The 24,099-nt window shown below is 39.7% G+C and overlaps 1 protein-coding gene across 6 annotated transcripts in view; it reads left to right on the forward strand.

Moving 5' to 3' along the window:
- The window catches only part of FERMT2 (FERM domain containing kindlin 2), an 86,392-nt gene that overhangs the window by 26,030 nt on the left and 36,263 nt on the right, over positions 1–24,099 (forward strand). For all 6 annotated transcript variants that reach the window (XM_056133473.1, XM_056133475.1, XM_056133477.1 and 3 more), the window contains exon 3: positions 19,317–19,550. In XM_056133473.1, the coding sequence (XP_055989448.1) occupies positions 19,317–19,550 (234 nt within the window). The remainder of the gene's footprint in view (positions 1–19,316; positions 19,551–24,099) is intronic.

Here is a 24,099-nt window from a genome sequence, read left to right on the forward strand (position 1 = left end):
AGCTTTCAGGTTTAAGTCTCCATCATAAAATGAAACACTGGTCCCTTCACCAGTGCCCATTTTCCACTACCAAAACCCCAGTATACCCCCAACCCACCCCCCTACCTGTGGAGCAGATGATTTCCACATTACTCTCTCTCTCTCTCTACTTTGATTACATTTAACATTTCGACACCAGCCCAACCATTATTATTTGGAATTTTACCCCAACACTCAGATCTGCTGAAAAGGCAACAGTAGACAATTTGTTTTTTATTGCTGGTTATGAATAACATATGATGTCTTGCAGCCAAAGTAGTGCCACGTGATTTTGGAATTCTGAAATTTTAACAATTAAACCTAGAGGGATTTCTGCCAAAACCTGCTGGGTTCTGAGATTTGTTCCTGAGTCTCTTGGATCATGGCCGTTAAGCATCTTGATGAGGAGCCAGAGAGGCTGTTTGTGGGCGGCAACTCGAGGTCTCATTGGGGCAAGGAGGAAAGGGCTGGCTCCACCCCCATCCTGTGAGACCCTGCGTGTCTCGTCACTGTGGACCCAAACCTGACTGTCCAATGGCCTCTGGAAGATGACAGCCGCTGAGCTGCCAAGCAGGAGCAGATGGAGGGACAGCACCCTTTCCCCCCTGGGGTGGTCTGGCGCCTTTAACCCATTGCGGGGACTAGACACACCTCTACCAAAAGCTGATGGGTTCCGAGATTTCCCTCTGAGTCTCTGGGATTATGGCCGTTAGGCATTTTGATCAGAAACCAGAGAGGCCCTGCCTCCAGTTATATAGCTGAGCCAGAGATGGTTTGTGGGTATGTCTTCCACATACCTAACTTTTGGCCTTTTACTTTCTTGGTAAACTTTGCCCTAAGTTTTCGGGTTCTGACCAAAGGCACAGCAGCAATTTTGGGTTATCTGGAAGTATAAAGGCGCCATCAGGCTGCTGATGCACTCGCCTCACAGGTACAGACTGACCTTCTGGCGGCACCATACCCCCAAGAAATCATGGTTTAAGACAGCACAGTGGAGCTGTGGGGAGGAAAGGGGCAGGTCGATTCCTAGAGGATGTAGAAAGACAACAATGAGCCTCTGGTGCGTGTGTTAGCAGCAGACCATCTTCACAGTCATAGCTCTGCCCCTTTAGCCTGCACTCACGGCACCATAGTTTGCTGCTTTCCTTACACTTTAGGTGGAAACATTACTCATCTCTTCTCAAAACACTTTGCCATATGATCTGGATGGTATAATACTTCAGGTGATATTTGATTTGGAGCCTAATTTTTAAATAATGTTTCTTTGTAGTGAATCTGAATTCTAAGGCTGCAAATAAACTTTCAGAATAGTCATTTCACACAATAAGGATGCTTTCCATCAAAAGAATTTATTCTTTTATAGGTGATAAGAGAAAGAAGCTAAAATATGTTGGTTTGTATTTTTTGGGGTGTCTTCTGAGTCTCTACTGTACTTTGATATTAAAGCATTTTTAGTTTGGAAAAATAAAAAAAATACCATAAGTTTTTTTAAAGCACAACTATTCTTACATTATTTTTCTTCATGGTTTTAGAATCATTTCCTTTTTGCAGTATTTTCTTGAAGTGATGAAAAATCTTAAAAAAAAATTTTTTTGGGAGGTCTCAGCCACATCTAACAATTCTCAGCTTGCTCCTGACTCTGTGCTCATGGTCATTGTTGGGCAGTATTTGGGGTAGGGATTGAACCAGGGTCAGCAGCATGCAAGGCAGGCACCTTAACCCCTGTGTTACATCACTGGCCCAGGATCTTTACAATTTTCAGTAGGATTCTTTGGGGGAGAGAGGGCAGTATTTGGGGGTTACTCTTGGCTCTGCACTCAGGAATATACTCCCAGAAGTGCTCAGTGGACCATATGGAATGACAATGCTTGATCCTGGGTCAGATGCATGCAAGGCATGAGATTCGGTATGCCTGTACATCTAAAGGCTATTCCGCTTTTCTCCTATCCTTACTTTGCTGTACTCTATGACTTTAGGAGGATTCTTTTACCAAAAATTATATGCCAGATAATATGCTTAAAATATGAGATTGTCTTTAAATTCTAGTAGGGAAGAAATCTACCTCTTACTCCAGTGAACAACAAACAGAACAGATATAAATTTTGATAAGTGATACCACTGTCACTGTCACTGTCCTCCCATTGTTCATCGATTTGCTTGAGTAGGCCCAGTAATGTCTCCATTGTGAGACTTGTTACTGTGTTAGGTATATCGAATACATCACGGGTAGCTTGCCAGGCTATGCCATGTAGGCGAGATACTCTCAGTAGCTTGCCAGGCTCTCTGAGGGGTGGAGGAGTTGAACCCGGGTCCGTTGGGTCGGCCGTGTGCAAGGCAACTGCCCTACCACTGCGCTATCACTCCACAGCATGTTGAAATAGTAATGAGGGATGTAGATGTTTTGTTAGAGTGGTTAAGAAAGGCTTCTTTGAGAACATGGAATATCAACTAAAATTTGAAAGATTATAAGGAATCCTACATTTAAAGAGTGAAATAAAATGTTCAAAGCTAGAGAATCAGGAAGGAGCTTACCTATTTATTAGTTCTCGGAATAAAAAGGAGGTAAGTATGGCTGAAGCTGAGGGGGAGAGAGGAGTGGATGTGACTTATTGTGTGGGACCCTACAGATTTTGTTAGGGCATTTGAATTTTATGCCATACGTTGATTGGAGCTGTTAAAGGATTTTCAGAGGAGAAATGACAGGATAGTGTTAAATAGATCACTTTGACTCTAGGGTAGAAAATGCAAAATGGAATCAAGAAGTCCAGTAATAAGTGGAAGAAATGATGGTTCCCTGAAGTAAGATGGTGCCAGTGGAGATAGACATGGAGATTATTGGATTACGACCTGAAGGTTTTGCTGACAAATCTAGCAGCTGTTACTGAGTTGATGTTTAGTTCTATTTAGTAACAGTAAGGATAGGAGAAAAGTGGAATAGGCTTTAGATGTACCGGCATACCAAATCTCATTGCACTTTAATGGGCTTTACATACACTGTCAGTTTTACAGATTAAAGGTGTGGGGCAGTGTTGTATCAAGCAAGTCTGATTTGTACCATTTTTGCAGTAGCATGTGCTGATTTAATGTTTTTTTTGGTCACATTTTGATAATTCTAGCACAATTTAATTCTTTAATAATTATATGTATATTTTGGAGCACTGATGTTGGGGTGCTTGGGTGCTACTCCCAGCTCTGTTTGGAGATTGCTCGCACAGTTCTAAGGGGACCATTTGGTACATGTTGGGGATGGAACCAGATTTCCTGCATGCAACACATTGAGCTGTCCATCCAGCTACAGCTATTTTATCTTTTATGGTAATCTGTTATCAGTGATATTTGATGTTGCTGTTACAGTTGTTTTGAGGTACCACTAATCATTTGTATGAGATGGAGAACTTGATCAATAAACATGTGTAATGACTGCTGCATTTACTGGCTGTAGCTCTTCATCTTGTTCTCCTTGTGCATATTATTTATTGAGACAACTATATTGAAATTAGACATTGAGGAATCCTGCTTTGCAGACACCCCCTTCTCATGTCATAAGAGGATTCCTGTCCCTTTTCTCTTTTTTCCCTCTTTTTTCTTTCCTTCCTAAATAAATTATTTTCTGAATTGAGGAGAAAAAAGAAAATAGACCGGTGGATAACCCTATAATGACTTTCAGATGTTCAAATGAAAGAAAGTGGTATATAGAATGGTTCTCGCTTCAAGTCTGAAGATAGAAATGTTCAGAATTAGCAAAGAAGATAGGACAAACTGAGAAAAGCTGAGAGCTAGCTCTTCTGTGTTAGTTGTAAAGTTGAGAATACAAAGGGAAGGAAACGTAAAGTGAAGGAAATTTAAAGCATTACTGTAGTGAACACATGACTGATAAGAAACAAAATAGTCTTTTTGCTGATATGGGGACAGTTGAGTGGTTGGATAGAAGATTAAACCAGCCACACTGTCACTTGTGCTTAACCTAAGATCTTGCTTTTAGTTGTATGAAGGCTGAGAGATAAGAAACAGTTCAGAGGAAAAGTTTGAAGCTAGCAGAAGTTTAAGGATAGAAGGCATCTCCATCACACTACAGTGTAAAGCAGTAAATGCTGAGTTTGAAGCTGTAGAAAGTTATCTGTAAGGGGTAGCTGCGATATTGATGAAGGGGGCTGCACTTAGCCACAGGTTTTCACTATAGATGAAATGGCCTTCTTTTGGAAGGTGCTACCTAGGACTTCCATAGTAAAGAAAAATCACTCATTGCCTCGCTTCAGATGGTAACAGAACTTTCTTTTAGGGATTGATGCTGCTGGTGAATTACTTTTGCAGTTTGTGCTCATTTATCATTCTGAAAACCCTGTGATTCTTGAGAATTAATGCCAGAGCTATACTCTGTTCATAAATGGAATAACAAAGCCTGGATGATAGCACAGCTATTTATAGTATAATTTCCTGAGGTTTTTTTATTTGTGGTTTAGACAGTACGCTCACTGCTCAAGGGCTACTCCTGGCGCTGTGCTGCAGTCAATGCTGGTGGTGTTCTGGGAACTTGGTAGATGGAGGATAAAATCCAGACCTCATGTATGCAGAGCAGTTGCTCCAACCTGTTGAACTAACTCTCTGATCCCAATATTTCTTTGTATTTTAAGCCCACTGTTGAGATCTACTGCTAAAGTAAAAAAGTGATCTTTCAAATATTTGTGCTCACTGGCATGGACCTGCTCATCTAAGATCTCTGGAATAATTTTTAAGATTAATATTGCTCTCATGCACACTGTCACAGCATTCATGCTACAGCTGGAAGCAAGGGTTCTTTCATTTTTTCTGCAAATCTTTTATTGTTGTATTCATTTATTTTGGTTGTTTTTCATTTAAAAAAAGTATTTTGGGGCTGGAGTGATAGTACAGTGGGTAGGGCATTTGCCTTGCTTGTGGCCAACCTGCGTTCATTCCTACCATCCCATATGGTCCCACAAGCACCACCAGGAGTAATTCCTGAGGGCAAAGCCAGAGTAATCCCTGTGCATCACCGGATATGACCCAAAAAGAAAGAATAAAATAAGATACTGACTGGGCCGGAGCTATAGCATAGTGGATAAGGCATTTGCCTTGGCACGCCGCCGACCTGGGTTTGATTGCTCCGCCCCTCTCGGAGAGCCCGGCAAGCTACCTGTGACATATTCGATAAACCAAAAACAGTAACAACAAGTCTCACAATGGATGTTACTGGTGCCCACTCGAGCAAATCGATGAATAATGGGAGGACAGTGCTACAGTGCTATGATACTGACAGGGGACTGTTTTTTTTTTTTGAAAAAAAATTATTTTATGGACCATGGTTTCCAGTATTGCTAACAATAGGGTTCTGTGCATAGCACATTCCTGCACAACAGTTCCCTTCCCTTCACCCCTTTTCTCTTCCCTCTGGTAAACTTTGTACTAAAGACCAGTTCTTAGTTTCTGATGCCTTTGGGTATTTTTTTTTTTTTGCTTTTTGGGTTACGCATGGCGATGCACAGGGGTTACTCCTGGTTCTGCACCCAGGAATCACCCCTGGCGGTGCTCAGGGGACCATATGGGATGCTGGGAATCGAACCCTGGTTGGATGTGTGCATGGCAAACGCCCTACCGACTGTGCTATTGCTCCAGCCCCCAGCCTTTGGGTATTTTTTATACCTCTATTTTGTTTCTTTATATCTCAGTTATGAGAAAGATCATTCTGTGTCTGTCCCTCACTTTCTGACTAACTTCACACAACATGATACTCTCCATATCTATCCACGTAGCAGCAAATAATGTGATTTCATCTTTTCTTAAAGCTAGGTAGGATACTATAGTTTTTTTTATCCAGACATTTGTTCTTGGGCACTTGGATTGTTTAGACTTTGGCTACTGTGAATAGTGCTGTAATGAACATAAAAGTAAAAATGACTCTTATGAGTAGAGTATTTGGGAGCTTGGGGCAGATGCCAAGAAATGGAATTGCTAGTCATATGAAAGCTTGATTTCTCTTTTTTTGAGAGGTGTCCATATTGTTTTCCCAAAAGACTAAACCACTTAGCAATCCATCTAGCAATGAATAAAGGATCCCTTTCCGCCACGATCTAGCACAGCTAGTCTCACTGGTGTTAAATGATATCTTACTGTTGTTTTTATTTGGATTTCTTTGATAATAACTGATGCCGAGTATTTTTTATATGTTTCTTGACCATTTGTATGTCTTTTTGAGAACGTTTCTGTTCACTTCTTGAACCCATCTTTTGATGGTGTTGAGTGATTTTATCTTGTAAAGTTCTACCAGTGCTTTATATATCTTTGATGTTATTCCTTTGTTAGATGAGTGGTAGGCAGATATTTTCTCCCAGTCTGTGGGGTGTCTTCCTATTCTGGTCACCATTTCTATTAGGTACAGTATCTTTTTTTTTCTTTTTGGGTCACACCCAGCAATGCTCAGGGGTTCCTCCTGACTTTGCACTCAGGAATTACTCCTGGCATTGTTTGGGGGACCATATGGGATGCTGGGGATCGAACCCGGGTTGGCTGTGTGCAAGCAAATGCCCTACTCACTGTACTATCACTCCAGCCCAGGTGCAGTATCTTTTTAATTTGATGTAATTTCCTCAGGTATATAGAGACTTCATCTTATATAAGGAAGCAAAAAATTTGAAGTGGAGCAAGTAAATCCTCTTCAAAGGGAAAATTGATTAGTCACATCTAAGGAAATCAGTTTTCTTTTTAACATCATGCACAAAAATCATATCAAAATAGATTAAAGAACTCAATATCAGACTTGAATCTATAAATTATATTGGAAAGAACATAGGCAGACCTCTCCATGACATTGAAGCTAGAGACATCTTCAAGGATTCAATGCTATTGGCCAAACAATCAGAAGTAAAGATAAACAGATGGGACTACATCAAATCATGGAGTTCTGTAAGTTTTGTGTTGATCAAATGCAGGACATAATACATGTGAGGTTTGTGCTCAGCAGTAGCTGACATCATAGGCCTCCAAGACCTGCTTATTATATAGAAAATACATTTCATGTGTCACTTTTAAATACAAAGCCAGAATAGCCCTTAGCATTGGTGAGTCTAGCCCAAACCTTAATCCCCATACCGCTAGCCTCATAAAAAAAATACATTTTGGGATCTAGAGCGATAGCACAGTGGTAGGGCGTTTGCTTTTGCCTGGCCGAGCCGGGTTCGATACCTTTGCCCCTCTCGGAGAGCCCGGCAAGCTACCAAGAGTATCTCACCCGCACAGCAAAGCCTGGCAAGCTCCTGGTGACGTATTCGATATGCCAAACACAGTAAAAACAAGTCTCACAATGGAGATATAACTGGGCCCGCTCGAGCAACTTGATGAACCACGGGAGGACTGTGCTACAGTGCTACAGAGAGATAATACAGGGATTAAGGTACATGCCTTGGATGCAGCCAACCTTGGTTCAATCCCTGTAATATATGGTTATTTGGACATTACTGGGTTTAACCCTGGAGGCCCCAAGAGCACACTGAGAAGTATCTGGGTAATCACTGGTGCCACAGAACCCAAGCAGCACTGCATCCTTAGACCCTCACTTTGAAACACTAGTCCAGATGACAGAGAATTACTGGAGGGAGTCCCTGCAGCTCCTGACAGAGCTTGGAAGCCTTCCCACCACCCAAATACGTTCTATATGGTTGTAGTTGTCATAGATAGTGACTTCTCTAATGGATTTTGGCAAAGTCTGTTGAAAACCTTCTAGAGTGAATTCACCATTTTAGATATCATCATGAACATTTGTTGGCCAAATATGCAGCCTTGTGGTAGGACATTTGCCTTATATATATGAGACCCTGGGTTTAATCACCAGCATCATACATACATGAATACTGACATAAAGGGCCAGGAAAGTGACTCGGAGCACTGGAGTAGATGCCTTGCATGCTGAGATAGCATGCCACATCTGTCCTACCTTTCCATCTCCAGTAACACATCACACCCCCTCTCCTTGCTGCACCTGAGTGTCTTGGTGGTTCCTGCCAGCCCTGGGCGTGAATATCATCACATCTCAGTGTTGCTGGAAGTGTTTTCCCAACCCCTCAAACCCAGAACTCTGGGAAGCTTCAGATGATAAAGAAAATTTGTGTTTTGTGGGAGAAGATCAAAATGTCAAATGAATAGAAGTTTGGGAGAAGTTGATTCCAAGTTTCAAATGAGAGATTCAAGCCTTCACTGGAGGAAGTAACTGCAAATGTGGTAGAAATTGCAGGAGAACTAGAATTAGAAGCGGTGCCTTGAGTTGGAGGGATAGCACAGCGGGTAGGGCATTTGTCTTGCACGCAACTGACCTGGGTTCAGTCCCCAGCATCCTATATGGTCCTCTAAGCACTGTCAGGAGTAATTGCTGAGTGCAGAGCCAGGAGCAACCCTTGAGCATCACTTGGTGTGACTCAAAAAGCCAGAAAACTAAAGAAGCAGAGCCTGGCGATGTGACTAATAGATGCAATCTCCTAACGCTTTGGTTCTGGTAAACAGAGGAAATGGTTTCTGAAATGGAAGATGCTGGGGATCGCAAAAGATTTAGAATACTACATAAGGGCAGGGATGAAGAAGTGGCAGGGGTTGAGAGGACTAGCTCCAGTTTTGGCTGAAGGTCTGCTCTGAGTTTCTCCTGTTACAGAGAAATCTTTTGTGAAGGGAAGAGTGAATAGCCAGCATCAGACTTAATTATTGTCATAGTTAAGGAATTGCTACATCTACCCCATCCTTCAGCAACCAGCGCCCTTATCACTCAGCAGCATTGAGGCAAGAGCTCCACTGGAAAAAGATTATGACTCACTGAAGGCTCAGTTGATCCTTAGCATTTTTAAACAGTGATTTCTTGAATTATAAATATGTATATTGGTTTTCCAGAGAACACTATTTCACTATTACACGAAAGTTTAGTGTAAACCTCTTTTCTCTGCACTCGGAGACCAAAACATTCTTTTGACTTTCTTGGTGATACTTGATTTGTTGAGGTGGTCTGAAACCGAATTCATTATCTCCAAGGTGTGCCTCTGTTTAGTTTTGTCTTTGTGAGAGAGGTGTGACACAGGCAGTAAAATGTATGAACAGATAATCTAAGCAGAAGATTGGGCTGCATTTTAAATTAGGAAGGTTATAGATGCCATGTAAAACCATGGGAATGGACAGACTTCTTAGGAAGCACGTGTCACAAGAGCAGAGCGTGGTGGTTCTTGAAAGTAAGAAGGGCCACAGAAACAAGCTATGGGAATGGTTTTTGATAAATAGGAAGAGAGAGACAAAACTTTTCAAAGCAGTGCTCAGGGTCCTGAGGACCATTCCAGGTGATACTAGGCTGATAGTTCCCAGCTAGGGGCTGAGGATGTGGTACTACTTGGACCTTGGCAGTGTTAGGGAAACCATGAGTAGCTGGGGATCAAAACCCTGTACTATCTTACCAACCTTGAAAGATATCTCTTTTATCATAATATAAATGAAAGAGTTACAATTTAAAGATTTTTGTATTTATTGTAGTAGAACCCATGATTTTCTGAGAAGGAGGGTTCTTTGAATTTGAGGAAAAGTGAGTGAGACATTTGAAGTGGCATGATAAACCGTAGAATTGCTAAGTAGTATGTTGGCGCCTATTGAATGTAAGGTTAGAGTATTGTTTCAGTTGGCCTTGGTGGATTGAAGAGGGGAAAGTCCTCTAAGTTTGTTAGATGAGAAAATAGGTGGTATAGATAAATGGTGTATATAGATGGTATAGGTAAATGGTGGGGGCCTTGAAAGTTATCTTGGGGGTTGGGACGGTACTGCCCTCTGATATTATTGGGTCTTGCCGGTTTGCGTGACTTGCTGCTTTCTGTTGTATCAGGACAGCTAGCTGCTTTGTAGCTTTGTTCATTTAAATTAAGATTGAAGTATACCATTAGCAAAGAAAGCTAAGAATTTTAATTATTGTGGGGCCACTTTACAATCCATAAAGAACTAAATTGAATATTCTAATAGTTAAACTGTCTTAGGGGCTTAAGAGGATGCTGAAGTAAGAAAACATCAGAAAATATTAGCTCTAAAAGTGCCTGTCTTGCAAGTGTGAGACTGAGTTCTATCCATGGTATCGCCCATCACTTTTTGGATTTGAGGAGTATTCTGTTATAGTCAAAGGAAGACATTTTTGTTGATTTGGATATTATTTTAGCCATCTGTATTTCTTTTTCTTTTTGGGTCACACCCAACGATGCTCAGGGGTTACTCCTGGCTCTGCACTCAGGAATTACTCCTGGTGGTGCTTGGGGGACCATATGGGATGGCGGGGATTGAACCCGAGTCGGCTGTGTGCAAGGCAAACGCTCTACTCAGTGTACTATCGTTCTGGTCCCACCATTTGTAATTTTAATGATACAAATTTGAGTGCCTATTAGGTACTTTTTGTTTTGTTTTGTTTTAATATGCAACAGTTCAGAGTTACTGGATTTGTTAAAGGAGGAAAACAGAATAATTCTTTACATGATTCTAGCCAAATGTTTTGGAAAAATTAAAATTTTAACAAACAGCATAGAAGTAAGACCTTGGTTAACTGTAATAAACCATTACCTAAGGAGGGTTTTTTGCTTGGTTGGTTTTGGACCACACCCAGCAGTGCTCAGGACTTTTCTCCTAGCATTGCACTCAACTGTCACTCCTGGCAAGACACAGGGGCCCATACTGGGTGCTGGGGGTTGAACCTGGGTGGGCCACCTGTGAGACGAGTGCCTTGTGCTTTACCTACTCTCTCTGGCCCTTCCTAAGTAGTTCTTAACTACTAAAAATTACTAAACAGAATTTCAAACAATGAATTTTTCTTCCCCCAAAAGGGAAAATAAAAAAAATGATTTCATAATAGAATCATCATCTCCCTAGATTTTTCTGAGAAATTTTATATTTTATGTTGCTTCGAAATTCTAAAGACAATTTAAAAACTACAGTATATCCAAATTAAAGGAGGTTACACTGTAACTGGAACATAACTGAAAGTCATGCACTGGAAATTTTGACTATCTGAATATGTTAAATATGGTGTATCAATTAAGTTATTTTGTAATACTGATGAAAAGAAGTCTACTCTGGTGGTGATTCGGTGATTGCTATGGAAAGTCCTAGATTGACCATGATTGTGTTTCATCAGTTGTCCAATACTATATTTGGAAGCTAAGACTGCCTTTCTGGGGAAAAATGAAAAAGCAGAAAAGTGTGGTTAGAACATGGCTCAGGGCCCACATTGTGATATGAAGGAGCGACAACCTAAAACTTTTTAGAATGTGTAATGCATGAGTCTTTAATATGAGTTTCTTTATGGTTCTTAACACCACACAAGAAAAAGAAATCATTATTTAGTAATACAAATTTTCTTTGCTTTTTATCAATCATGTATGAACATACTACTTTTTGTGTGTGTGGTGGTGGTGATGCTAGTGATTGAATTCCTGGTCGCAGACACAAGAAATGCACTATGCCACTTAGTTATGTCCTCAGCCCCTTTATTATCCTTTCACATCAGCATAATTTTTGTTTTGCTTTTTGTGAAAACCATACCTAGTGGTGGGTGGCAATCCAGAGCCATTTCTGGCAGTGCCAGGCTCAGAGATTCTGGGATGGTGGTATGCAGTTCTGGAAGGAGTTTTTACCACTTGAGTCATATCCCAGATCCTCAGCATAATACTTTTATGTTTGTACTCAGTCTTTAGCAAGAAGGATACATAAATATGGACACTGATATCTGAAATATGCTGTTGTGTGTTGTTTATACAAGTTGCAGTTATGTAATGTGATGTGGTTTAACTTGCTGCTGTAGAGACAAGCCATACTTGTATTGAGTATGCAGTACACTCCATAATGTATTTTCAAGAACAAATGCGTTCAGATATACAATTTCACACACTCATATATACGCAATTTGTGCAGTTAAATACTTGTTTTTGATGTGGAGTTAGTTGCCTCTTATGATTGCTTAAGTAAATGATTCTCTATTGGTGTGCCTTCAGTTTTCTCAGACTTTTGATTAGTCTATAAAATTCGTTTTTGCAATTCTGAATAGAATTAATGCATTATTGTGACATTCTGAATGGAGTCAGTTGTTGGATTTCATGCGGAAGTACTAGACTTTTTAAAATAATACACACAATGGCAGCAGCAAAGGAAGATTTTCTAGAACGTAGAAAAACATTGTCTTGCATCTTTATGAGAAGTATGTCAAATCTCATAAGTTGTGAAGTAACACTGAGACACAGTGGCTCTCTGTGGAAGCGCAGTCACATTTTAAATTCCAAATGTGTTCTCAGCTTTACAAGGATCATTCCAGTTGCTTTTTTAAGTAGTTCTGTAATAGTGTTCTCTTCTTACAAAGAAAACTAAAGGGGCAAGGGACATAGCTCAAAGGGGTAGAGCACATGTTTTGCATGCAGGAGCCCCAGGACTCCTAGCATAGTCTACTGAGCATCAATTTTCTCAAAGCTCTAGCCAAGAAAAAAGCAAACAAAACAAAGGACACCTACTCTTTGGATTTGGCATCCCTTTCTTTCTTTTCTATTCCCCTGTATAGATAGTGAATATTTCTATACTCCTTTGGTGCTTCTTACCATCTAACAGCTATTGTAATTCAAACTTTCATCATCTCTGGTACCCCATGAACTTCTTGCAGAGACTCTTAATTTCACTCATGCACATTTCTGCCCCTGCCATTCTTTAAAATTATCAGTGAGTTTGAAACAGATCACTCCCCTGTTTAAACTAAATTTCCAGACCCACTCCCAGAGGGGTTTGGGCCAGTTCCAGGCAGTATATTTGAAAAGTTGCTTGGATACTTCTAATGTCAAACAACCTGAAAAACCACTGCTCTAGTGGATTCTTGCATAGTCATAGGAAAATCGACACAGCTCTGTGCACTGATGTCATCTACTATTTTTTTTCACTTCTGTGTTAATTGTATTGACTTTCTTCAGAGATGGTATAACTTAGTTCTCACTACTGTTTCTCTGACACTGGAATGGTACCTTCTTAAATACTGTATATGTTTAACTGATACCTAATGCCTAATGAGAATTATATAGATACTGTTCTTGCTCTCTGGTAGTGATTATTACATCATTAATGTTGGTTAGGTTTGGTGGCATTTTGAGTCCTTAAGAATGCTTCTGGGGCTGGAGCAAAAGCATAGTAGGTAGGGAGTTTGCCTTGCCCGCGGTTGACCCAGGTTTGATTCCTAGCATCCCATATGGTTCCCCGAGCACCGCCAGGAGTAATTCCTGAGTGCAGAGCCAGGAATAACCCCTGTGCATTGCTGGGTGTGACCTCCCACCCCAAAAAAAGCTTTAAAAAGAAAAATAATGCTACCAAAAAAAATAAAGAATGTGACCAAAATTTTTACTGTTTGAACATCTTAGGTTTCCACTGTTAACCATTACATCCTGTGACACTGCCTTACTCTCAGAAGATACTTTGTGCTTTTCTGGTTGCTTGGAAAATATACTCATAACCCTGACAATCTTTTTTCTGGTGCCTTGCTTCTACTTTTGTGCAATTGTCACCCCCGCCCCAATATTGTTACTTACCTGCTATTTTCTTTTTTTGTTTTCTGTTTTGTTTTGAGCCATACCTAGCAGTGCTCAGGGCTCACTCCTGGAGTGGATCTGGGGACCATACTAAGTCCTGGAGATTGAATCTGGGTTGGCCACATACAGGGGATGATAGACACATTAGTGAAAGTACCTGTTATTTTTTTTTTTTATTTTTTTATTTTTTGCTTTTTGGGTCACACCCGGCGATGCGCAGGGGTTACTCCTGGCACTGCGCTCAGTAATTACCCCTGGCGGTGCTCAGGGGACCATATGAGATGCTGGAAATTGAACCTGAGTCAGCTGCGTGCAAGGCAAAGGCCCTACCTGCTGTGCTATTGCTCCAGCCCCGAAAGTACCTGTTTTTGAGGTCAGAGTCCGAATATGTGAAAAAGAGATTTCATGACATCACGGTTCCACAAAGATATTCTGTAGAAGTCCCCATGGCAAACCTTTTAAGCTTTCTAGGTTTTTAGATGTTACTCACAATTATTTCACTCTGCTTTATTGCAGAAGCAGTCATAGGGATAGTATGAACAAATGAATTTGACTCTGCTCCCTAAAACTATTTATAGACACTGAAATTAAAATTTTATGGAAGGATTATATAAAACAGTATTTGTTAAATACTCCCAACTGTCTTAAGTATTAAACATGTTTTATATATTTTCAAGGACCAATTAATTATAATTAAAAAAATCATACCACTATAATCAAATGGTTATATATGTTGTATATATGTTTTAGGTATATTTTCTTGGGGGAAGACTATGAGCCCTTGGCATTGATCCCTAACAAGCTTCCCACCTCACTCCTCCCCACCAAAGACTCACAGACTGGTGGGCCATACAAACACAGTTAGAAACAGCATTTGCTGCTCTGACAAAGTAATGGCATCTGTATGCTGTTTGGATTTCAGAAGTCCATTCTTGACTGGGAGTTCTTTCCACATTCCACATAGTGGAAACTCTCTTCAAACTTAGCTACTTATATCCTTATCAGATTGGTGCCTTAGCCTTTGTGATTTAGCACCTAAAATGCTAGTCCACATTGTTTTGAGTCTTTCTTTTATTATGTCTTTACAACATTGCTTTCTGACCTGATATGACTACAAAACAGCTGGTTTGTGTTTGTTTCAATAAACATTTCTTTGAAACTTGTAACAGATGTTGTTAAGACCCCTTCAGCACTGCAATTCACCAGCAGCTATGGAACATAGATCTGCTTACATGCTGACAGCTTCTCTGCCTGAATACAGAGTAGACAACCCTGTGTAGCCAGGAAATGGCAGAGAATTAATTGGCCCTCCAAGCATGCCTCAACCAAGGAAGTTGATAGAAGAGCTCGGCTTTCTCTTTCTTTAGTGTGACTTATCTAAGGCATTTATATGGTTCCTCAAAGGCTCTCTAGCAGGACTAGGTTCCAGTTATCTGTAGGAGTTAAACTGTTAATAGACTTTTTGTCTTCTTTCTCACTTTTCCCTCAGGCATGCTTCCTGGAATCTCTCTTCCCCTCCTCCCCCACTCCCCATTAAGGTACTGGCCTCTAAATTTTTATCTCAGGATTGCCTTTTGAAAGAACCCAAATGATATAAGTCCTTATTGGCCGTCATTATTCACAGTAATAAATAGTTTACTGTTACCATGACCACACCAGCACCTTTCCTTACATATCCACTCACTGGTATTTTATTTCGTAGCTTCCTTCATGGTTGACACTACTTGCAGACTATAGCAGAAGTGAATGGACTAGGGTTTATGGGAAATAAAATACTACCTATCTACCTATGACTAATTCAGTTTAGCTAGACTAACCTTACCTGGTTACTAGGGTTTTTTACAAGTTACCTTTTCCTGCTGTGGTCATCTGTAACAATGTGACAATATGCCTTATAACATGTGAAAAAGTTTGTTGTCTGATGTGAGTTAGATCAGATGCATTTATTGTTTCTAAAAATTGATAGAGTCTGTGCTGGAAAAGAACTTAAGGGGGCCAGAGCGATATACTATGCAGGTTCATGCCTTGCATGCAGTTGACCCAGGTTTGGTCCCCTAAGCCCTGCCAGGAGTGATTCCTGAGCACAGAGCTAAGAGTAAACAGGAGTTACCCTTGAGCATTTCCATTATGCCTGCATGTGTGTGTGTTTCCCCACCCCCCCACCCCACCCTACCCCCCGCACCAAAGGAGGAATTGGTACTATATATAGGGTTCGATTCTTCTGTCCCTCTTGGAGAGCCCGGCAAGCTATCAAGAGTATCCCTCCCTCATGGCAGAGCCTGGAAAGCTCCCTGTGGCATATTCAGTATGCCAAAAATAGTAACAAGTCTCACAATGGAGACATTACTGGTGCCCGCTTGAGCAAATTGATGGACAACGGGAGGACATTGCTACAGTGCTACATCATGTCTCAGTTATGTGACTAGTTACAGCACAGCAGTTTATGTATTTCTGAAGCCAAACTTCAAATAAATGACTGGACTTCTTGAAGGCAGATATTAACATTTCAAAATAGGAATAAAATCACAAATAGTTATATTTCTTTCACTAAAGTACTGACAGATTATATTACATATCCTTTGCTGTACTGGGGTCTGACTCTAGGACTTCACACATATGAGGCATGTGCTCTACTTCTGAGGCATATCCTTGACCCTAAATTTTTTTTCTAATGTCTTGGGAATTGGAAGTCCTTTTCCACTTGAGATGTTTTATAATGGACGTTCAATAATAAGTAATTTTCATAATTAAAAAAGGTGTTCTTTAGATAGTCACACATTGTGGAAATTTGAGGCAAATTTCATGTTGCCAGCTGTTGCTTAAAAATGGTTTTTAATTTACAGCAAACTCTTAGACAGGACGTGCCCCTGCCATGTGTCCTTTCTACACCAAAGTCCTAAGATGTAACAGTGTTCCTCATTTGGTTCTTACTGTGTGTAGGTTTGTGGCAAAGATGAGATGTGCCTCTGGAGAGCAGCCTATAAAGAAATTCTTTGGTTTGGAGCCTGTTGATCTGCAGCCCACCCATTTTACCTTTCTTTACCTGTAAAAACTCCTTTCTGTGACCAGGCAAATGGCGGTTTTGAGGATGAGCCTGCTACCATCCCTGATAGCCAATAAAATTCTTTCTTTCTTGACCTGTCCAAAAAAAAAGTGCATAATTAGTTGGCCCTTGAACAGCTTGAATTATAACTGCGTGGATGTCTCCTTTCCCCCCTTTTTAAAAAACTGTTTTTTTTTCTTTTCACCCTTAAGCCCTTTCCCTTTGTTGGTGACCAGATGTCATTTCAGTTTTAGTTCTTACAGACAGTTGGTTGCAGAATGCCAGAGATCTCACACACTTTGATAAACAACAGTAGAAGGGAAGGCTTGTTGGCCTACTGGTCTTTTTTTTTTCTAAAAAAAAAAAAATATATATATATATACACATACATATATATACATCAAATGTATAAAATGTTTTTATACATTTGTTTTTAAAATACACATATATACATATATACACACGTGTGTGTGTATAAAATTAGTTAGAAAATTGTATTTGGTAGCCTCATTATGTTGTCAGAGTCCAAAGGGTTATTATTATTATTATTATTATTATTATTATTATTTGCTTTTTGGGTCACACTGGGCGATGCACAGGGGTTACTCCTGGTTTTGCACCCAGGAATTACTCCCGGCAGCGTTCAGGGGACCATATGGGATGCTGGGAATTGAACCCGGGTTGGCCATGTGCAAGGCAAATGCCCTACCCACTGTACTATTGCTCCAACCCCCAAAGGGTTATTTTTTCACCATTGTTAATTTACTTTCTCGGTTCTTTTACATTCCATGGATGAGTTAGGGTATTCAACATTTGTCCTTCTCCCTCTGACTTCACTTAACATGATACTTTTCTGATTACATTTAAGTTGTGGAGGTTATTGTTCTCTTTTTAAAAAGACTATTCTTTAAAAAAAAAATTCCTAGGGACCAGAGAGATAGTACAGGTCTTAAGGGGCATACTTTATGGCTGATGTTGGTTCTATTTTGGTACCACTTAGTCTGCTAGACATCGATGGGTATAGCCCTGGATGCCCCAACACACTGATGATTAAGTCTTTGGAGACCTCAAGGTGGCTCAGGGAATCTCCGGCACTACAGCACTGGATTCTTAGACCTTCTCATTAATCTATCGGCTTAGTTGACTGAGAATCATCAGATGGGGCCCCCAACGTTTCCTGATCACCACTTGGGAGGAACTTCCCCTCAAATTAAATTATTTTAGATTCTTGGAGTAACATGTATGTCATTTTAAAATTTTGTATTTTTAATAACACTAGCTGGAGTTAAGCTTTATTTTGCAAGCTTACTATTATGAGCTACTTATCTGTGTGTAGCCAGATTGTGTATGAATCACCTCCTTTGGTTTCATTAATTAACTATTTTAGGCTGCTAATTTAATAGACTATTATTTTCTGTTACACTTACACTAAAATGTCTTGGTGAAAAGTTAGTGAGACTTTTTAAGTTATTCTTCTGGGATTGTAGTTGGAACACTATGAATGGTTGAAACATAAGGAAATTTTTTCATCTTAGACTGTAGAGTTTTACAGATGTGTTATTTTATATACTTTTCATCCCTTGCCATACTAAATTTCGTTCACTTTGTTTTCTTACCATTTTTACTGCCTCATACCACCTTGACACCTATATGTACCTCACAAACTTCAGCCTTATCAAACCTGCTTTATCATCAGAATATTGTCCATTCCTCAAGTTCCAAACCCTCCAGTTCTGTTATTAATCCTTCTGATTCCAAACCACTGGATTCTTTTTATTTTCTGATGTCTTGGTTGGTCATTGTTTTTCTTTATGTGTACTGAACCTGACCGAAGCATTTTTACTTACCCTCTCTAATTGAACTCACCTAGGATTTTTTCCCAGCTCTTTAGTATTTCTATGGTACGTATTACATAAGAGGCACTTAGTACTTTTTTTTTTAAATTTTAATTAATTTATTTATTTATTGAATCACCATGGGAAAAGTTACAAAGCTTTCAGGTTTAGGTCTCAGTCATGCAAATATCAAGCACATTTCCCTTTACCAAAACTTATTTTTTACGATGAAGAACCCCAATAAAACCCCACCCCCCACCCCTCCCAGTCCCTGTGGGGCAGATGAATTCTAGTTAACACTATCTGCTTTGATTAGATTCATTGTTTCAATAAAAGATTCACCACTATTATATAGAGTTTATCCCCCCCCCCCCCGCCGCCCCCCGAATCAGACATGCTGACAAAGCATTGTGAAGTGATTTCCTTTCTACAGCTGGGTTCAAGAATTATATGTTAGTTTTGGATTTCTGCTATTTTACTTATTGACCCTGGAAGTATTTCTACTGAAAGTCAGATAGTTAAGAAATTGGTTTCTGTGCTCTGGAGTCGTGGCCGTGCTGGAGAGCCGCTAGTGGGGGGGCAACTGGTGGCCTCGGTAGGGCGTGAAGGGCGGACCGAAATGCCCCCCTGCCCATGAGGTTTTAGTCACCCCCACTCCCCCGGCTCATACCTGCTGTCCACAAGGCTCCCATGCGGCCGCCATCTTTCTTTCCAGAGAGGAGAAGGCGATAAGAGGCACTTAGTACTTTAAGGTATTAAATAACCAGTTATTTTTTAGTCTGCTGTTTGTAATTTCTTTCAAGGTAATACGCGTGATTTTTTAAAAAAGACATTTATTTATTTTTTTGATAGATGTTAAAAAAGATTGGTCTGACCATGCTCTCTGGTGGGAAAAGAAGAGAACTTGGCTTCTTAAGACACACTGGACATTGGATAAGTATGGCATCCAGGCAGACGCTAAGCTTCAGTTCACGCCGCAGCACAAACTGCTCCGCCTGCAACTTCCCAACATGAAGTATGTGAAGGTGAAAGTGAACTTCTCTGACCGAGTCTTCAAAGCTGTTTCGGACATCTGTAAGACTTTCAGTAAGTACCAGATACATTTTTCATGAACATGTAGAGTGTGAGTGTGTGTGTGTGGGGGGAATGGGAGGGAGGGAGAGAGTGAGAACTGACATTGAATTTGTCCTAAAGAATAACAATGAGTGAGGTATACGGTATTTTGTTGTTTTTTGTTCTTTTTTTGTTTGGTTGGTTGGTTTGGCCGTAGGGCACACATGGTGGTGCTCAGGGCTTATTGTGGGTCTGTGCTAGGTAAGCAGTTTAATCCTTTCACTAAGCTTTTATGTTGATGTGAAACTTTTATTCTTAAGCTGTTTAAATAAATCAATTGGGTTAAGGTGGAAACTTACAAGAGTTGCTTTTCTTACGTAAAGTTTATTAACTACTTCTTACTAGCTGGAGTTGAATACTTCAGTCTGATTATTTTTATGAGAAGTAAAGAAATATTTTTTCAGAGAAATGTAGCATTTATAACATTTTCTCTGAATTGTCACTACTTAATTGTAGGAATTCAGCCAGATTGTGTCATTTCCTTCATTGAAGGCCTGACATAGCTTCTAAGGAAATGGCTGTGAATGTTGTCTTCCTTAACCAATGTACAGTCTGAACGCTCTTGTAGTATTCTATTTCTGAGATGAGATCACTCTTGGCTGACCTAGTTATATCATATGACTGGAGATTTTTAGCCATCAGAGAAAATACAACTGTGACGATTACCACTGATCCATAACTGTTCTGGACCGTAGATGTAGAGAAGATACAGTGGGTTGATGTTGCTCCTGTTTTGGCCTGTTAACTCTGGAAATACAATGGTTTTTATGTTTAGTGCAGTTTTTAAGAGGCAAAAAAACCCCTGTAAAGGCACAAGGTATTATATAAAAATTCCTAGTTACCATTGTTTAGAATTAATATTTTGTCATTTGTCAAACTTTTTTTCCTGCCACTTGATATAGGCAAAGTTCTTGAGTCACAGTCTTCTAAATTTTCTCTAAATAAAGTGGCTACTGTCATAGTTTCAGTTTGTATCTTTTCAGTACTTATAAAAATAATTAAACCCGTAAACATGAATATATTCGTGCATGTATTTTTATGTCCATGCATAGTATGATACTGCTATATTATGCTATTATGTTCTCAATGCAATTTTCCACATGCATGCAAGAATTTCTGTGGAGTATTTACCAAGATGTAGAATTGCTGTGTTTATACATATAATTCATTTCACAGTATCCCACACTAGAATGATTCATTTGTTGTCTTCTGTAAACCTATCTGGCACATCATTATCATTCAGAGTTCATAGCTATAGTAGGGTTCACTCTTGATGCTTCCCACTATTCTCATTACTGAGTTTTTATCATGAATGAGTTTTTTTTTTGTGCTCTTTTCTCATCTACTGATAATGGTCACAATACTCATATTAATCTTTTGATTTGATGGATTATATTTGTTGGTTTTTGGATGTTGAACCAATCTTTGCACACTTAGAGTAATTTCTACTTGGTTGTAGTGTAAAATTTTTTAATTCATCATTGAATAAGATATACTAATGTTTCATAGAAAATTTTATATGCAAACTGGTCTATAGTTTGCTTGTAATATCTTTGGTTTTGGTATTAGAGTAGTGCTGTCCTTATTAGATTGAATTAGAAAATATTCTCTGCTTCAGTCTTCTGGAAGGTAACTGTAGAAAATTAGTATAATTTGATTTTTTTTTCTTTTTGGCTTTTGGGCTTTTGTGGGCAGTGCTGGGCAGTGCTCAGGGGTTACTCCTGGCTCTACACCCAGGACTCACTCCTGGTGATACTTGGGGAACTATATGGGATTCCGGGGATCCAACCTGGGTTGGCTGTGTACAAGTCAAGAACCCTACCTGCTATATGATTGCTCTGGCACCCTTATAATTTGATGTTTAAGTGTAGAAATGTAGATAGATAGGAAATAAATTTATTTTTGGGTCACACGGCGATCCACAGGGGTTACTTCTGGCTGTGCTTGGGGGACCATAAGGGATGCTGGGAATCGAACCCAGGTAGGCTGCGTGCAAGGCAAATGCCCTACCTGCTGTGCTATTGCTCCAGCCCGGGAAATAAATTTTTTGACATGAGTCTTCACCATGATACTTTGATGGTGACTTATAAAATTAAGCAAAATTTAATTAAATTTAACTAATTTAATTTTAACTAATTTAACAAAATTTAACATTAAACTAAAAATCATGCATAACTGAATGATCTAAATGAATGATCTAAATGAAAAACAAGTTATGGAATAGGAAAAAATTGTATTGTCACTGTCCTCCCTTTGTTCATTGATTTTCTCGAGCAGGCCCAGTAACGTCTCCATTGTGAGACTTTGTTGTTACTGTATTTGGCATATCAAATACGTCACGCGTAGCTTGCCAGGCTTTGCCGTGCGGGCGAGATACTCTCGGTGCTTGCCGGGCTCTCTGGGAGGGGCGGAGGAATCGAACTCGGGTCGGCCATGTTGGCTGCTTGTAAGGCAAACGCCCTACCCGCTGTGCTATTGCTCCAGCCCAGGAAAAAATGTAAATAATATAACTGATAGTAGGTTAATATCCAAAATATATGATCTTACAGAACTCAATAGCAAAACAAAGGTAAATTTTAAAAATCTAGTTTTAAAAAATGAGCAAAGGACCTGAAACTATTTTTTTTTCTAACTAAGGTAGAGATGGCTAGCAAGAAACATGAAAAAAATGTTCAGATCATTAAAGAAATGCACCTCAGTTCACTGTCATCTTACACTTACCGGAATGCCATCATGAGAAAGACCAGATAACAATTGCTGGTGAGAATGTACATAATAGGGAACACTTTTACACTCTTGGTGGGAATATAAATTGGTGGAGCTGCTAAAGAAAACAGTATTGTGATGCTTCAGAAATGTAAAATCAGTACTTCGTATGATCCAGATTTCCACTTTTGGGAATATATACAAAGGAAATAAAAACTATGTTGAAGAGAGAATTTGCTCTCATATTCATAGCAGCATTATTTATAATATCTAAGATACATAAACAAATTTAAGTATCTATTGATGGACAGATAAATAAAGAAGTTGTGGTTAGTTTAAGTGTACACACAGAGACATACACTGGCACATGCAAGAACATTATTTGGCCATGAAAAGGGAAATCCTACTATTTATAAACTACATGGATGGACCTTGAGGGCATTGCATTAAATGAAGTAAGTCTAAATGAAAGCAGATACAGGGCCAGGGAGAAAGTTCAATGAGCTAGTGCACATGTTTTGCATTGGGAGATCCAGATTCTGTCCTGGCACTACATGGTCTCTCAGGCACTGCCAGAAGCATCTCCCACACACATAACACATAGACACACACCAGAAAAGAAAATATAAAGAATCTTTATTGTGTATGATATAAGCAAAACCAACCAAACTTATATTAAGAGAGATTATATTTGTGGTTGCCAGGGATGAAGAAGTGTCAGTAGTGGGGAAATTGGGTGGATATGCAGAACATGCTGCCAGGCATCTGAGCAGATACTCTGGCCCTACTTTCTATACCTTTTTATTTGGTAAGCTCTATCTTGATATTCTTTTATAATTTAACTTTTAAGAAAATACTTCCATGTAATGATTAAGTGAAACGTTCATTTCAGTTGTCACGGGCTTGTGATATGGTACAAATGTTAGAGCCTATGTCTTGCTTGTGAGATAAGTCTGAGTTTGATCCTCAGTGTCATATGCCCTCACCCAGCACCAGTGGGTGTGACCTGTGGTCTCCATACTACCAGTATGAACTGTATCTTTTTTTTCTTGGTTTTTGGGTCAGCAGTGCTCAGGAGTTACTCCTGGCAGTGCTTGGGGGACCATATGGGATGTCAAGGATTGATCCTGTGTCAGCTGCATGCAAAGCAAATGCCCTTCCCTGCTCTACTATGTCTCCATCCTGAGCCCTGTTTTTCTAGGAAAGTGCACTTGCTAGTTACTTTTGCCCTATGAAAGAGACACTTGCAATATATTTTGAAGTATGTAATATATTTTGACATTCGGGATTTGCAAATGAAGAGCAAATCTTTAATAAAATGAAATGGAAGAGAATCTGAGGGGTTAGTACAACTGTTAGCATGTGTCTGACCCGGTTTAATTTCTGTCACCACATGGCCCTCCATGCGTCATAGAGTGCATTCCTGGAGGCCCCCAGCATCACTGGGATGGCCTGGATATGCCCAGTACTGCAGGCCCTGAGCAGCATCACATCTTTGAGCCAACTAGACGGTCTGGTTGGCTTAGAATCTCTGATGGTGCCCCTGGACCTCATGAACACTACTTGAAAGTTCACCCCCAGCCCCCACCCTCCATTACCAAAGAAAAGGAGATGATGGAAATAATTCTAAGTTATCTGGAAAATTATCTAAAGATGCTACTATAAAAGACCACGTTCTGTGTTCAAGGCTGTAAAGTAATAGGATTCATAATTTGGATCTAGTGGAAACTAGTGGCATTAGATACACAAATAATTCATTCACATTTTTCTCTGTTTTACTTTTGTAAAGAAGAATCTTTTTGGGAGAGATAGAGAA

This window comes from Sorex fumeus, unplaced genomic scaffold (genome assembly GCF_029834395.1).
Source record: "Sorex fumeus unplaced genomic scaffold, SorFum_2.1 ptg000098l, whole genome shotgun sequence".
Taxonomy (NCBI): domain Eukaryota; kingdom Metazoa; phylum Chordata; class Mammalia; order Eulipotyphla; family Soricidae; genus Sorex; species Sorex fumeus.